This window comes from Micromys minutus (genome assembly GCF_963924665.1).
Source record: "Micromys minutus genome assembly, chromosome: 8".
NCBI classification, from domain to species: domain Eukaryota; kingdom Metazoa; phylum Chordata; class Mammalia; order Rodentia; family Muridae; genus Micromys; species Micromys minutus.
Window position 1 is genome coordinate 56,152,801 of NC_137977.1, and position 17,121 is coordinate 56,169,921.

At 34.8% G+C, this 17,121-nt stretch overlaps 1 protein-coding gene across 1 annotated transcript in view; it reads right to left on the minus strand.

Annotated features, from left to right (window-relative positions):
• Positions 1-17,121, minus strand: part of DCC (DCC netrin 1 receptor) — a gene marked incomplete at both ends in the record, with an annotated part of 1,062,613 nt that overhangs the window by 168,759 nt on the left and 876,733 nt on the right. The window contains one exon of the mRNA XM_080920225.1: positions 12,916-13,026. Within this exon, the coding sequence (XP_080776351.1) occupies positions 12,916-13,026 (111 nt within the window). The remainder of the gene's footprint in view (positions 1-12,915; positions 13,027-17,121) is intronic.

The following is a 17,121-nucleotide window of genomic DNA, read 5'->3' on the forward strand; positions in this document are numbered from 1 at the left end:
TATTGACTACCATTACCTCTATAGTTTTGAACAATGCAGCAGATGATCTTGTCACCCTTCCTGACTTTATATTCTAGCACCAGAATCAACAACAATAAGCTGAGTGCATAAAGCAGGAAATATGCCGGACCTCTGAGAGATACTGGCAATGACCCTAAAACACTCAGTGAAGCATCCTTTGGCTGAGGACTGGCCAGATTCTACCTTTGATTATCAGATATTGAGAAAAATGTTTCTGGATTCTATGTTACATTGAATTAATTATGTGTTTCTACCCTACAGAGTACTTTATAGATTTTTTCATCAGATTTTATAACAGATGTTAATTATACTTTTTGAAACTTTCTTGGAATTCTTTTACATTTATTCTTTCATATAAAGTGTAGTGTGACAGGGATTATATTAAATTAATTACTGATTGTGGAAAAATTTATATAGTGCTCACATATACATCTAGGAATTAATATATATCATATATTTATGCATATTTACACATAAATATATATGTATATATATGCCACTTTCTGTTGTCTCAATTTACATTTTTATTAAAATATAATGTTTTTGGTGAACATATACATCTATATAGCTTGTTAAATTTTGTTAATTTTTAACATATATATCATGTTTTAGATTTTTGTTTCTAGTAATTAATGATTACTATAATTAATTAATACTGTTATTGGCATTTGAGGGAAAGGTAGCTTTTGTATTTGCATAAAGATACCTACTATTTATCAAAATTCCTAATTATTTTCAATGTGTAGTGTATTTTTTTCAAAATTCCCAAATATTCATTCATACCTCCTCTAAAAATAATTATGTTTCTAGAAATGAAATATATTGTATAATTTTATGCAAACAATGCTTAAAGTCTGTACATTTATCTTTGTTTTGTAAAATAAAGTTGTTAAAAAAAAGAAATGTTATATTTTTAAAGGTGTTACATGTTTCTTAATGAATTCTTGATTTTTTAGTGCCTGAAATTGTATGAGTCCTTGTCAGCCTCTAGATTTTAAAGAAAATGTTTTAACATTTTCATAATTTAGCAAAATTCTTGCCTGTAGCTTCTCACAAAAACAATAAATATTTAAAAGGATTATTATATCCTCTTTAACATGAATGTTTAAAAGCATAAAAGACTGTTTTACAATCTTCTCTTCTCACTTATGGATGCAGGTAGAATGTTAAATGTTAGCATAGAAGTAGATGATGTGCACTCAGTGAGTTTGGATATATCCCTCATTTATATCGGAGGCAAACAAACACTCACAAATTCTTGATAAGAAACAGTAGAAATATGCTGCTATTCTCTTGAAAGGAACTATAGTCATAGGATGTGGTCAGATATTTTAAACAATAACAACACATGCCAAATACTTCATTATTGTTATAGTCAATTCTCATTAAGACTATTGAGATGCATTTAATTCTTGTAACTTCTTTATAATTGACTAGGCTTAAGTCTTAGACAAGTTAAATTAGTCTCCCTTGATTACACAATAATTCCAGCACAGTTCAAACTTAATGACTAACAATTATAGTGGGTTTTTTTTGTTTTTCTTTGATGTTGTTTTGGATATGTGTTCCTTTGTGTGTGTGTGTGTGTGTGTGTTTGTGTGTGTGTGTGTGAGTGTGTGTGTGTACATGTTTGTGTTTTAGTTACAGAAATTCACCAAATCAAGTTATGAGGAATCACATATTTATGAACAAATGAAAAACTTGCAGTGGCTACAAACAGGTCTCAAGTACTCAGAATTTTAGATATTATTCCACATCTAAATAATCTGTTTTCATTTAAACCTGTTGATCTGAGATTTTTGAACAGCTACTTGGCCAAAAACTGAAGCTGACTTTCAATTTGTTAGGAAAATTGGTTTGGCATTGCCTTACTTTATTCCTTATAAAAAGTAAACTCCACTTAAATTATAGTAAGAATCTTGGGTCTTAAATTCTTATATAACTGCAGCTGAGGTCTGATTTTGTTAAATCTCCTTATCAAGAATCAACTCATTGTCATAACTGGCTCCTAACAAAGTCCATGAGAAAAATTTTATTTCTTGATGTAACACTTGAATTTTTTTCTTCACACATCAAGTGCCACATGAGTCAAGGTAATTTTCCGGAAGAATATATGCTTTTGCTATGGATGCAAATCCCACTCCTTACAATAACTTATTCTTCTTTACTTACATGCATTTACATTGTTATGACATAAGCTTTAATTAAAACAATACCACAAAGGAAATACAACTTTGTCATTTGTCAAAAATAAAAAGTCTCTTTAAGAATATTGGGTTAGAATCCAATATATGCAAAACACTCAAGAAGTTAGAATCCAGAAAATCAAATAATCCTATTTAAAAAATGGAGGACAGAACTAAACAAAGAACTCTCAACTGAGGAATATAGAATGGCTGAGAAGCACTTAAAATAATGTTCAATATCCTTAGCCATCAGGGAAAAATGCAAGTCAAAACAACCCTGAGATTCCACCTCAAACCAGTCAGAAATGGCTAAGAAGGATGACCAAAGTTCAGATGTTTCAGTCCTTCTTAGAAGGGGGAAACAACATATTCTCAGGAAGAAACATGTAGACAATGTTTGGAGCAGAGACTGAAGGAAAGGCCATCCAGAGACTGCCTCACCTGGGTATCTGGCCCATATACAGTCACCAAACCCAGACAGTATTGCTCATGCCAAGAAGTACATGCTGATAGGAGCCTGATATAACTGTTTCCTGAGAGGCTTTGCCAGATCATGACAAATACAGAGGCACATACCGCTAACCCTTGAACTGAGAATGGGTTACCCAATGGAGGAGTTAGAGAAATGATTGAAGGCTATGAAGAGGATTGCAACCCCAAAAGAACAACAATACCAACCAATCAGAGCTCCCAGGGATGAAACCACTATCTAAAGAGTACATATGGATAGACCCATGATTCCAGCTGTACATGTATCAGAGGATGGCCTTTTTTGGGATATCAATGGAAAGCTGAAGCCCTTGGTCCTATGAAGGCTCGATACCCCAGTGTAGGGGAATGTCAGGGCCGGGAGGTGGGAGAGGGTGGGTGGGTGAACACCCTCACAGAAGCAGTGGCCGGCCATTGGGATAGGGGGCATGGAGGGGAAAACAAGAAAGGGGATAGTATTTGAAATGTAATTAAAATATATTCAATAAGTATCATAAGGAAAACCTTAAATCAGGTTGCCTGTTTATCATTTTTAGGATTTAACATCCATTTTTTTCTCTTGAAACTATGTATACTTGGCAATGTTTTCCTGTTTACAGACATTTTAAGTGTCATAGTATTACAGATTATTAGTTTAGAAAAACATAAGCACATCTGTTAATATGACCTAAGAACTTAAATTAAATTATTTATAGCTACATTATAATACTTTTTTATGACTTAATAGATAAATGTGATTCTCTAATTTTGTCCATATTTTAATTAATTCAGCTAGATTCTCTGTAATTTTCTGTAGTTTTTTTTTTAGTTCTGAAACTTGTATTGAATTCTATGAATATTGTTTCTTCATTTATATAAACAATTTTAGCTTATGAAAGTTGGAGAAACTAACATATTAAAAATTTAAATAACACTGCCATAATAATAAAATACAGATGTTAGAACAAACTTCTGAACAAAAGAACTTCATTTTCCCAATATGTCAGAACAGAAGAAGAGGACCATGGCCAATGACAAGAGTAATAAACTCATATGTCTTATGCAGTCCTTCACTATGTTATGATTCCAAAATGTTATTCATGAAGTAAGTTGTGGTAGTGGAATTTTTACTATGATCAGGATATGAAATAAATTTATTGTCTTTAAATTATTGAAATAGAATATAATTAATGTTACATTTGAAGGATACAATGTAACACATATAATCATATATATGTATGTATGTGTGTGTGTATGTGTGTGTGTGTGTGTGTACTTATTCCTGATAATGGGTATACAAATACATATGCTTTTAAAATGTATATTATATATAAATAAAATTTAGGGGATAGGAACTTAAGTTGGTGAGATGAGGAATTTTATCTGTTATCTACATTATATATCTATGACTCTAAGCTAACTATAGTGCTTGTAGGAAGTCTACTGAATATTCATAGGTCATGATACATCTTGATGCTTATCCACAAATAACTCAATATTTTTAAGGGTGCTGTTTATGTTTGATGATTGCCAAGCATTCCTATTTAGTATTTTTAAATTTATTTTTACATATATATTTATTTTTGAGATAGAGTCTCATTAGTTCAAGACTGTCTTGCAATCATTATGTAGTTCACCAATGGCTTTAAGGTCCTCTTCTCAATCTGTCTTAGCTTGGACTTCCATTGCTGTAAACAGACACCGTGACCAAGGTAACTCAAGGACAACATTTAACTGGGGCTGGCTTACAGGCTCAGAGGTTCAATCTATTATTATCAAGGCAGGTAAAGGAGGACATGAGAGTTCTATATTTTATCTGAAACCTATTAGCTGACTTCTAGGCAGCTAAAATGATGGTCTTAAAGCTCACACCAAAATGACACATTTTCTCCACCAAGGTAACACTAGTCCAAACCCATTCCACCAAGACCACACCACCTAATAGTGCTATTCCCTGGACCAAGCATATTCACACTGCCACCTTCCACTCTCTGGGCTGCATAGGCGTACTCAAACACATGAGTCTATGGGGGCCATATTTAGCCATAGCATACTGCAAAAATATTTAATCCAACTTCAGAAGTCCCTATACTTTAAAAGTCTCAAAGTTCAAAAGTCCTTCTGATATTCATAGATTCTATTAAATATAACCCAGCAAAAAGCCAAAAATATTGGACAAAAGCAAGACAGAAAACCAGCTGGGCAACTTCCAAACTCTCTGTGTCGATGTATGATGTCAAAGCACTCCAGATTTCCAACTCCCTTCATCCTTGTTGATTGCTCTTGGCACATTTGTCCAGATACACTCAATGCAGGATGATCTGAGAGTTCTACATATTTATCTGGGGACACTCAAGAAGAGACTGACTCTCCAGCACTAAATGGACCTTGTGCACTTGGAGACCTCAAAGCCTGCCTACACAGTAACAACTTCCTCCAAGAGGGCCACACCTACTTCAACAAGGCCACTCCACGGGCAAGCACTACTAAACCATCACACAATCCATCTGCTTTCAAAGTGCCAGATTCTAGGCATTTGTCTCTACACAGTGCTAAGGATCAAATGCACGATTTGTTCCGTGAATACAACACAAGCATTTTAACTGATGAACTATAGCTTCAACACTTTATTCTATTCTCATATTGTCTGTGGAGTTTATGAATTTGATTCCCCAACTTTAACTTATCTAATAATGCATAGGAACCAGCCTTTGCTTTCTGACCAAGGTTGAAACATCACCAGCTACTTCTACCACCATGTGTCATTCTTTGGTACTGTATGTACTAAAGCCCAATACATTTATCCTTGTGAAGTTTCTCCATGTCAGAGATTAGTACACTAAAATAGGAAAAGGGATAAATATTCTGTTTTTCTTTTCCATGACATTTTTCTCGTTTCATGCTCAACATCCATTACTTTCATACAGTTTGACCTCAAATAATATTGCTAACACAAGGTTAAAATAAAACAGAAACATACTGGCACATAAGTTTATTTGGCATGTGTATAGTTGATTTTATCAATGACCCAAAAAGTATTAAATTTAACAGCTATTGTGTTAGGTGATATTCTCTCTCTCTCTCTCTCTCTCTCTCTCTCTCTCTCTCTCTCTCTCTCTCTCTCTCTCTCTCTCTCTCTCTCTCTCTCTGCTCTCTCTCTCTCTGTGTGTGTGTGTGTGTGTGTGTGTGTGTGTGTGTGTGTGTGTGTATGTGTGTGTGTCTAACCTGCTGAGTTCTTTTAGTATTGTTCATATATATGTGTTTTTTAAAGCCAATCATTTGGAATTGGGTAAACATTCAGGAGAAATTGTCTGGTGAATTCTGAAACTTCCTTCTCAGCCTTCTTTAGTTTGCTGTGTCTCTTCATTTCATGATGTGACCCTGTGAAATCTCCCACTATCCACCCACAATGACATGTTTGCTTGTGTGTCATTATGCAAGTCTTATTTGTCACTCATGTGGTGTGGATTTGGTCTATTGGTTATATCATGTTAATTGGGTTCATAAATTACATGGGAATTTGCATGACTGCATGTGAGATGCTGCTGATACCTGTCCCCAGTTAGCTCTACTTGGTAAATAAACTTGCTGGTAGCCAAAAGCTGCACAGGGAGACAGAGATGGCACTTGATGTTCCTGGGCAAGGGATGTCTGAGAGAAGGAAGGGGAGAAAGATAATGATGGGGAATCAGCGGGAGCAGGCTTAAGAGGTAGAAAAGTGTATAACCATGGAAGAGCCAGGGAAGAGCGGTCCCAAGACATACACCCTCCCAATAGGGTCCAGACTAGCAGAGATGATTTTATTAAGGAGTAATCAAAGACTGTAGGAGGGTGGGCACTAGCAATGTGGAGTTCCAAAACCATTTTACTGTTTAAAGCATATGAAAATAGAAAGCTGGATACTTGTGTTTTTCATTCCAGAATCCAGAGCATTTGGAGGGGCAGTGATGAACTGGGCAGCCACATCCAGGGTGAATGAGAGCAGATTAACCGTACTACCACTTTACTTATAGTGTTGAGTTCATGGGTGTAGCTTTCCTGTTATACACAGAATCTTTCTGCTTCCTCTCTAGGATACTCCTGTATCACTGGAGTGTAGGCTGTATTAGAAATGTATCACTGTCAACTGTGGCTATATCTAAAAGTTCTATTCTCCCTTAACTTGTGGAATTGCTTTATTTTAATCTGCATTTCCTGGACTATCCTCTCACTTGTGAATTTCTGCATTTCATATTAGAACTATGAGAACTAAATATGATCCACAATTATGTATGATAAACTGCCCATCTCAGAACCCAACATTTCTCATACCATACTTACAAAGTATTTTATGACATGAAATGTACAGGTTTTCAGGGGATGGCTGCTCAGACTTTTGGGGAATGAGCTTTCTATAGCATATCACAACACAGACATTCTCTACTGTTTTTTGTTTTCTCCATTTTTTTTTTCAGTTTACTAAGAATCACATTTTCTGATTTAGCCATTCCTCTAAGGGACATTTTTCTAAAAAGATTCTTCCTTTAAAATATTTATGAATTTTGTGTATATGTAAATGCTCTATTGCATGTACACCTTCATGCCAGAAGAGAGTATCAGATCCATGTATAGATAGTTTTGAGTCACATGTTGTTGTTGGGAATTGAACTCTGGTCCTCTTGGAGAGCAGACTACTCTTTACTAGTGAGCCATCACTCAACCCATAAAATCATTCTTAAGTAAATACCACAGTTTTAATACTGAGAGTCACTTTTCTCTAAACCTCAATACACGTTCCTTCTCTATCCATGCCTTCAGGTATTGTCACATATTCTGCTAGTTCCAAAGCACTGAGTTGCATTGGTTCATCATATCTCCAATGAAATGAACATCCTGTTACTCTATATCCAGGGACCTTATCTTCATGATTATAGGCAAAATTACCTATTTTCTTAGAGCAAGAAGTTAGAGGAGGTCCCAGATCGCTCCAACATTTCAGGAGTCTCTGAACTGTTGGTACTGTGCTAGCCAGGAATACACCTTTTAGGGAACAATTAATATAAATCACACCATCATTGGTGGTGTCTGGCACTCTCTGGACTCAATTTTCTGAAGGTTACCTCCTGCATTTCATCAAAAACATTCTCTCATTTCTTTGCATAAGGCACGCACATAAGAACATTGCTGAATTCTAATGTTCTTGGATTTCTTAAGCTGAAAATCAGATGCACAAGATAAATATTTCAGAACTTCCCAGCTGCCAGTAATAGCAATGTGAGTTCCAGAGAACCTTGAAGAAACAATGCCAATTGGATTTATAATTACTTTAGAAAAAAACATCCTAATTAAAAGGGCAATCCATGAGGATTACAGAAGCTCTCCAAGTCACTACCCATTTTCACAGCCAACTAGTGAAAGAACTGCATCAAAGTCCAAGAAAGAAAGAAGGGGTATCTGAAAAGTCTATGAATGCCCCTGCCTCTGCTTAGGGACTCAAGTCTCAGAGCCATAGCCAGGAGTGCATCGCTGGGAGTCACTAGGAAACTTTGGAATGGAGATGGTTGCATAGCAGGTATATGCTAGGAGTGTTAATTGCCCAGGTTTCTTCTAATCCTTTCATTACATAAGCCAGACTTTCCATTTCACATGTATGTCATAATAATTTTTTCTCCTTTATCTACAATTTAGGGAAGATCAAAGCAATTGTACATGTTCTTCTTCTTCTCCTTCTTCCTTCAAATGATTTCCACTCAAAGCTTCTCAACATCAGTTCTGATGTAGAAATCATTTTTATACAATTACATGGGTGTGAACATGAGTGGGTATATGTGCATATGGTGTGCTTGAATGAATGCTGGGTACTGTTCTGGTGACCATCTAGTTGGTCAGTTCATTAATACAATTATTTATACTAATGGTTAGACTTTTATACTTGGATGATGCAAAGAAAAGAAAATCAGAAAGAAGTCAGTTCACATTTATTTTTAGGTCTTAATAAAAAATTGTCCTAGATCAATACAATGAGGAGTCTTTAAGACCAATATGTCTACTTTATTATAATGAATGAAACACTGTTTGATAGAGAAAACAAAGATTGCTTTTCTTATAGCTAAATTTTCTAAATGCTGTTAGTTCCCATTATGCTCCAAACAATCTGATATCAATGTTTGTAACATCATTGGATTAAGAACCAGTTTCTTTAGAATCTTTATTTATTTATTCTTTATGATAATTGTTTCAAGAACAATCAAGATGAATTTGAAGAGGAAAACAAGAAAAACACTGAACTGTTTAATTGTGTTAAGGTAAAGGACTGAAGAGTACTCTTGCATAGAGATGGGAAAACAGCTTGGTGGTTAAAAGAACTTTGTAATTTCACAGAGGATTTTGCTTTGGTCCCCAATATCCATTATCACAAACACCTGTGACTCTACTTGCAGGGCACCCAATGCCCTCTGATCACTTTCACCAGGACCAGGTATGCAGTAAACATATATGCACCAAGCATGTTGGTAAACTCTCAATCTCAGAGAAAAATAATTAAACCTTACAAAAGAGTAACATTCACATACATGAGGATAAATTTTTCAGAATAAGTAATAGTTGCAGTAACATACTAAAGGCATGCTTGAAAATAATATTTGAGAGCTTCTCTATTTAATCATACTTGTCAAAACAGCCTTTGCTTAAAATACCCTCTCTGGTTCTACTCATTTTAATGAAATAGTTTCCAGTCAGTGCACAGATTATCTATGCATCGGTAGAGCCATCTTTGCCAACTTCTTATATGTGCTCCCCATGACTCAACCCACTAGAGATTCTTAATTACACTCCCTAATACTTGCATGGGTAGGGAAATAAGCCAAACATAAGGAGGAATATTGCATGGAGAAGAGGGAACAACTCAAAAGTAGAATGTGGAAACCCCAATAAGCCTTTAATATGGCTCTGCTCATGAGACTGACATTCAGATTAATGCCTGTATTTGAGGGATGAAGAGCATTAGTATGAGAAGGCACTAGTATGAAGGATGCATTCCATCCGAGAAGCTCTGATTTTCTACTTTGGATCCACTTGAAATTTGATTCACTCACAGTCAGGAAAGGAGCATATAAGTCAAGTGCAGAGGCCTTTCCATCTGGATATTTTATAGGACCTCCTGTACCTCTGCTCCATTTATTTTAACTCCTTCCAGTAAGAGATATGGCCTCCGGGTTGGGGTAAATGATATGATCTCACTTCTTAGAGTTGTTCGCCTTGAATCACTGCAGCTCATAAATTTCTACCTACATCCACAGTTGTGGGGTCAGGGGAGACTGAGAAGTGGGCACTGGGCATGGACTCACGGAAGCAGACCTTGAGTGCAAACTATGGGACCTCAGCTGACATCATCAATTTAGTTAACTTTAGGTTGTTATATTTCTTTGAACTAAAATGGATAATATTTGCTTTGTGGATGTAGATTAGAAGATTGAAAAAAGATCAGAACAAAACAGAACAATATTCCTGATATAAAATCAAAAAGATTAGCTCTGCTAACAACCTACAATTTTTGAAATAAAACAGAAGGCATCACTCACAATTGTGTGTCCAATTTCTCTAATATCTTTAAAAATGGAAACGAAATTGTAGGACATCAGATTTCCTTCATGGCAACAGACTGCTTTCTGATATACCCACATGGCTGCCCCTCAAACTTTATAATCTGGACTACATTTTACCTAATCTAAGAGATATTTTTCCCGTAAGAAGTAATATTCTGTAGGCCTTTATTTTTCCTCTATTTTTCTTTCTTTATCTTTTCTAAAAATATCTTTATTAATTTAAAATATGTGTCTACTACATGTATGTGAGTGGCTATGTCCTTCTAAGTGAATATGCCCATTAATTCCAGAAGTGTTGGATGCCTCTGGAGTTATAGGTGACTCAATGAGGGTGTAACCCAATGAGGGTGCTAGGGTGTAGTCTCTGTAGGAGCTGCGTATAGTCTAGTGGTTCACTCTCTCTTCAGCCCTGTTTTATTTTTTCTTTATTTATCACTAACCATGTCTAGCTGAATAAAATGCTCTCTTTTGAGAGCAGAAATTTTATTGTTTTGCTTGAAAATTAAAGAACTATTTTTAACACAAACATACTTATAAACTATTCCCAGACCGATTATTGAAATATGAACCCTGTGAAATTGGAATTTGTGACAGTTACATAGCACTTGTCAGTATTTTATTATATTATTTATGTGCAAACCTCTATTGTTGGCATAATCCGTGTGAGTGTTCAGCACATACATTTTGGTACTTCTGTGTAATTATAAAACTTCTTTAGAAATTAATGATGCTTTTAACATAAATAAATGATAGATTTAAAGAACAATATTAATATTTTAAAATTTAAAAATATTCAAAATCTGATCAAAATTTAGTGTTGTCAATTAGAACCTCCTTGTATACAACGTTAATAAGTCTTGGTTTCTGTTTAAGTTCAGTGCTGTAAACATTATGCTGCCTGCACTCCTTCGTCCTCTGCCCCTTATACTCAATTACTAATACCCACTTTAAAGGAAATTGTCATGAGTGTTCCACTACTAGTTTTATTTTTGCTGATGCTGTTTTTGATAAGTGGTCTCTCCATCTGTCAACTATGCTAGTTTCAAACACACTGTCTTCCTGAGTTAGCCTGCCAAAAAATGTATTATAGTCAGTCATCAAGATGACAGGCTCTAAGTCTCTGTTTTAATGTAAAATTCTACTCATTTACACATCTATAAATGTTGGCTTTGGGGATATTATAAAATTTCAACCCAATTTACTCTTTACCAATGATTATCTCTAATGTAGCCTTATAGGGCTCTGTTAAATTCTGAACATGAAGAAAAAAATCATGTCTTTTTTTTTTTTTGTAGTGGAAAGTGTTTTTGTAAGCCATTCTTTCAATGGATATTTTGGTCTGTAGTTAAAATAGCATCCAGAAGCTGCGTGTGTTTGGGGGGAGGGTGCACATGCGCTCGATTCTCAGCTTTATTTTTTAGAGACATGTAGGAGGAATTAAGTCACAAGAGCAGGCCCGGAGCCTTCTTCCTGATCCTGTTCTGTTTACTGACTGCTGCTCCAAATTTAATAGCACTTCTACACCTTTTCTCATACTATAGTTTCTAGAAGGGCTTAGAACTGTGAGAGAGAACAGGCCCCTTCTCCTTTAAGTAGGTTTTGCTGGTCTCCATCTGTTGACTATGCTAATCTCAAACTTACTCTTTTCCTGAGTTAGTCTGCCATGCTCAAGGCAATAAAAAAAGGGAAACTTTCCATTAGGTATATTAAACTACATGGCCGTGATGTTCACCATTGTGGAAAAATTATCTGCCCTTTGTTTTTATGACACCACAATTGTTTTCCTTAAGTCATATCTGAACAATATGCAGAACAATGGTTTGTTTTAGCAAGAAAAGAGATAGAAGAGAATGAAAAAGAGTTCAGGGACCTTGAAAAAAAATTGTGAGTATATTAGAAAAAGGGAGTCAAAAAGAGAAGAAAATAAAAGAGGCACATAATTTTTCTCTTTTCTTTTTGCCTCAGAAAATTCTATGTCCAAACTTAGGAACTAAAACTTTTCCATGGCTCATTAATATAATTTCAATTCAGTGTTACTTGGTCTTAGTTTTGAATGCCTAACATTAAGTATCAGGATTTTATTCTCCTTTTCCATCCTATTTTCATTACTTATTAACTTTTTACTTTAATCAATATTATATGTCACATCTATATAGTTTATGACTTGAACCTTATTTATCACTTGTTTTACTCAGCTTTCTTAAGTTTTTTTATTCACCTATATACTCGTACATCAAGAACTGTTTCTCACATGGTGAATTTTAGGATTCCCACAGGTACTTAATTTAGTCTTACACAAATTTTATATAAACTTTAATATCTTAACTCACAGTGTATCAAGATCACTCACAATTAATCAAATAGGTTTCCTTTAGCACACCAAATAGTGTCAAATATTAATGCTAGTAGAAGAAAGTAAAGTATTCACACTATGCGAAGATGAAACTTATTTTGAGAACCATACAAATGCACAGTCAGCGCCATGAGACTATATCTATATATAAGCCTTATTGGCAACTCATCAGGAATTGCACTTCATATAGTTGTGTATCTGAAGATAGAAATAAAACAAACGTGTTTTATAAATGAAATTCATTAAGTTTCTTATAGGACCAATGAAACCAAGATTACGAAGAACTAGAAAACTGAGGTCTTACCATCTAAGTCATTCTCTGGGGTCTCCGCTGTGTACCAGTTGGATGGTGGCCCAGTGCCATTGACTGTCATAGCGGACACTTGAAAACTGTACTGACTTCCTTTCTCCAATCCTATGGAAAAAAAAATCCACCAGAAAAAAATATTACTGAACAGAAAGAATTAACAGCTGGGTTTCCAAAGCGCTAGAAAAATTGTGACAATAATTGTTATGATCTAAATATTGTGATTGTTCTGATACGTTTTGTTAATCTGATTACATGAGGAGAAATAGCATAGCAGGAACTGAAATTATACCTCATAAATTCTAAATTTTGTGCAATTTTCAGTTTATAAAAATGTATCATCGAAAACAGCCTCAGGGTAAATGCAGAATATAAAATATGAATGATGAAAAAATAATCAAAAGAAGCAAGAGTCATTTTCCTCACTGTTCTCAGAAGCCCTGCCTATAAATCAAAAACAGTCAACTTAAAAATGTATGCCCCATCATTCATTCAAGGTCAGTGATTATGTTTACAGGAGGCCAAGGAAGAAGAAACCAGAGCAAGTGAACGTTAGTAGAAAATAAACATACTTTTATTTTTTAAAATTCTTCTCTCATCTATTACATCCCGACCACAGTTTCTCCTCGCTCCCCTCTTCCCAGATTCTCTTCCTACTTTTATTATCTCCCAGATCCACTTCCCACCATATACCTCCTCTCAGGGGGGAAAAAAAAAAAAAAAAAAAGCAGACTTCCCAGACACATCAATGAAAAAGGACATAACAAACTACAGTAAGTGCAGATACCATGACAACAGGGTTGTACAAAGCCAACCAATAGGAGGAGCAGGGTCCCATAATAGCCGAAAGAGTCAGTGAAGCATCTAATCCCTCTGTTAAGATCCCTGTAAGAACACCAAGCTACTCAGCCATAGCATGTATGACTGGGACCTAGGTCAGATTCCTTCAGGCTCTTTTTTTTTTTTTTTTTTTTTTTTTTTTTTTTTTTTTTTAACTGGGATACCCACGAATCCCAGTCAGCCGATTCTATAGGCTGGTATTTTGTAGCTACCCTTCTAGTATATTGTACTAGAGATCCATCAGTAGAGAAAATTGAGGTCAATCTCAATAACTATTTGGGTATATTATATTACTCACAGTATTGTCATGGGGATTATTTTAGAAATAACAGAAATTATGATTAGAGTGGAACCACAGATTATTACTTAATGGGTTCAAGATTTTGATGTTAAAACCTATTCTTTCCTCCAGGTCTTGAAGTCATTACTAACTTGAAAAGTTGTTACTAATGCCTTTGTTGGCCGAACTCATTATTTGTATCAGGAACTCATTCTTGAAGTAGCTAATCATCTTGCCACAGGAACATTAATTCAGGGATTATGGTACATATTTCATGATTTTATTTCATCACAATGTCTCTTCTAACTGTTAAAAAATAAAGGTGACCAACACAATTTAACATGAGTTTTGGGGGAAACAGTTAAGGTAGGCAACAAAAATTATTTGTTTAACAAAAACTTACAGAAATTAGAATGCGATCTGATTTTATTTTCTTTTTGATTCTTTGATAATATGAAACCATTATTTCATATGAAACATTAAGTAAAATAGATTACTGAGGGATGGTGATTATACTATATGATAATTGTTTATATTTGCAAAAAAGATTAGTACTTTTTAGCAAGGTAATTTCTAAATTCCTATTGATAGGGAATAGTGGTAATCAGATGGTATTTAAGAACAGATACATCAACAGTTACATGTAAGTTACACATATGGAGAAAACTATTTGCTAAATTCATCCACACAAACTTTTGGTAGAGGTCTAGTTTTCTAGAGAAGCTTCAAGTTGTATAAAACAGAGAAGCATGGCAGCTGAAATTGCTGTTGGTGATTTGCCACCGCTAACATTGATGTTTTAACTATCTACCCATAAACTATACTACAGTGCTTGGCACATTGATGATTTTCATATAATCACCCCTTGGCAAATCCAATAAAACTGAATGACTACAACAGTAATGAATTCAAATGAAATATTAGATTAAAATATAACATTCAACACCATCACAGGTAGTATAAGACATTTAGGAACAGGATACTTTTGTCATCTCTCAAGAAAACTTGTAATCATTTCATTTTGTCACTCATTCATAAGCACCACAGGTGATTGTTAAAGAGATGAGATATCATCGGGGTTTCCTAAGAAATGTTATGATGAATAAGGAGAGCTCTGGGATGTCAAGTTTACCTAATCATTGAAAGCAATGACTTTGGTAGAGATCTTTCCTGAGACCCAGTTGAAATTCACCAAGAATACAGTTAACTGTGTTAGGGAGAAATTTAGCCATACTTTTGCTCACAATGAATAAGCAAGCAAGAGTATCAATCTTTTGTGCAACTGTTCTCAAAGGCCATCTGCGATCACCCGCATTCTTTGCAAACTGGGTGGGCTATGATCTCCACAGATTGGAGGACTAAACAAATGTTTCAAGACACAGATCTTGTGGATTGTGATTCAGTCCAGTTGTTGTCTTAAGTTATAAATATTATTTAAACAATCACATCAGGAGAGGTTTAAAGATCAGACCTTGGATTTCTCTGAAACAGAATTTCTGCACTTGTGTGTCAAGTTCTGCTTCAGAGATCCAGGTTACATTATACTCATCTCAGAACATGCTTTGTAAAATGTATCTTTGTTCAAAACAAAACAGAACAAAAAAGAAGGGTTTGGCATTCATGCATCATGTAAGTTCTACAGTGTTTGGTAGCACTGTGAAGCTCTGCTCAGTCCTCTGTATGTCTGTGAGTCTGTTTATGAGTGCAGAGGCTTTTAAGACGAAAATTATTCTGAAGAAAATATTGCGTATCTACTGTGAGCCAAAAAATTCTATCATTAAAACAGAAAATCCCTGACTAGTGTTATTTTTCAAAGTTAGAGTCTCTAACCACTATATTTTCTCTCTTCGATTTCTAATTTTATACACCATATGGTGAAAGATGGTATATCTTATTCGAGCATCATGATTCCTCTCATGTTACCCTTGTTAGAAAACTGCTGTGCTGTTCCCAGTTTTCAGCCTATAAAATACCCATGTATGTTTATCATTACCTTTATTCTATATCGGGCATGAAAGATGAGAACTCTCTTAAATCTAGTATCTTTCCAGAAGATCACTCAAAATTTAAAATCATCACTTTCAAATTTAGTTCATATGGGTCCCACAAGACTGATGACTGCAATTTGAAATCCTTGTTAGAACTATGAGGTACTTTGTTATTGCAGATGTTCCGTTATCATAGTAAAAAAAAAAAAAAGAACACAACAAAACACCTAACAAATACAGCTTTGTAAACTGCATCTCTACCCTTCAATTATACTAGACAAAAGGAAAGCATTAAAGCATTCCCAATTTTCTCACATCCAAATCAATATGTCTATATATGCTCCAGGCATTTCAAACATGGGGTCAAATCCTGCATGTTTTACAACACCATGGATTTATATTGAAAAATCAATGGTGCTACTTACTAACTATAAGGATATCAGTTCCTAGATATGTTTTGGGGGAAAGCCTAAACCACAGTAAATCTTTAACTGTGCAGTACTTGCTGGTTCCTTCATGCCTTTGAAAACATGGTCAAATTTCCTAGAAAAGTAACAGGTGTTCATGAGTATGAGCCATGGGACATAGAAGATAAAGGGAAAAGGCTCTTTCATATACTTTATTGATTGTTTTTAATGCTTCAGTTCAAACCAAGAAACAAGTGTGAATGACAATTTCTGAGGCTGATAGCAGATAGAGTTACAAATCATTTTTGATTGTATTATGTTTAAATTCCCAAAAGTATTTTACTTATATAATTTTTGCCAGAATGATGTAACAGTGAGAGTAGATACTACATCTCTGAATTCAGATTCCTTTAAACTTTTAAAGAGGCAACTAGCTATAAACCATTCTGAATAATAAGCTAATTAATTCATATCCTGTCTTTCCACTGGGTAGTGGGGTAGTAAGCTGGAGTAGTGAGAGGTTACTCCGTGCTGACTAGATGCACCTATTATCATACCCACTACAGAGAAATAAAAAGGTGGAGATGAATTATTTATCTTTGAGTACAATTTATTGGAGGATGCAATTTAAAATGATTGAGCTGGAGGGGAAAATAACACAGATTTGGAATGGCCTGAATAGTGTCTT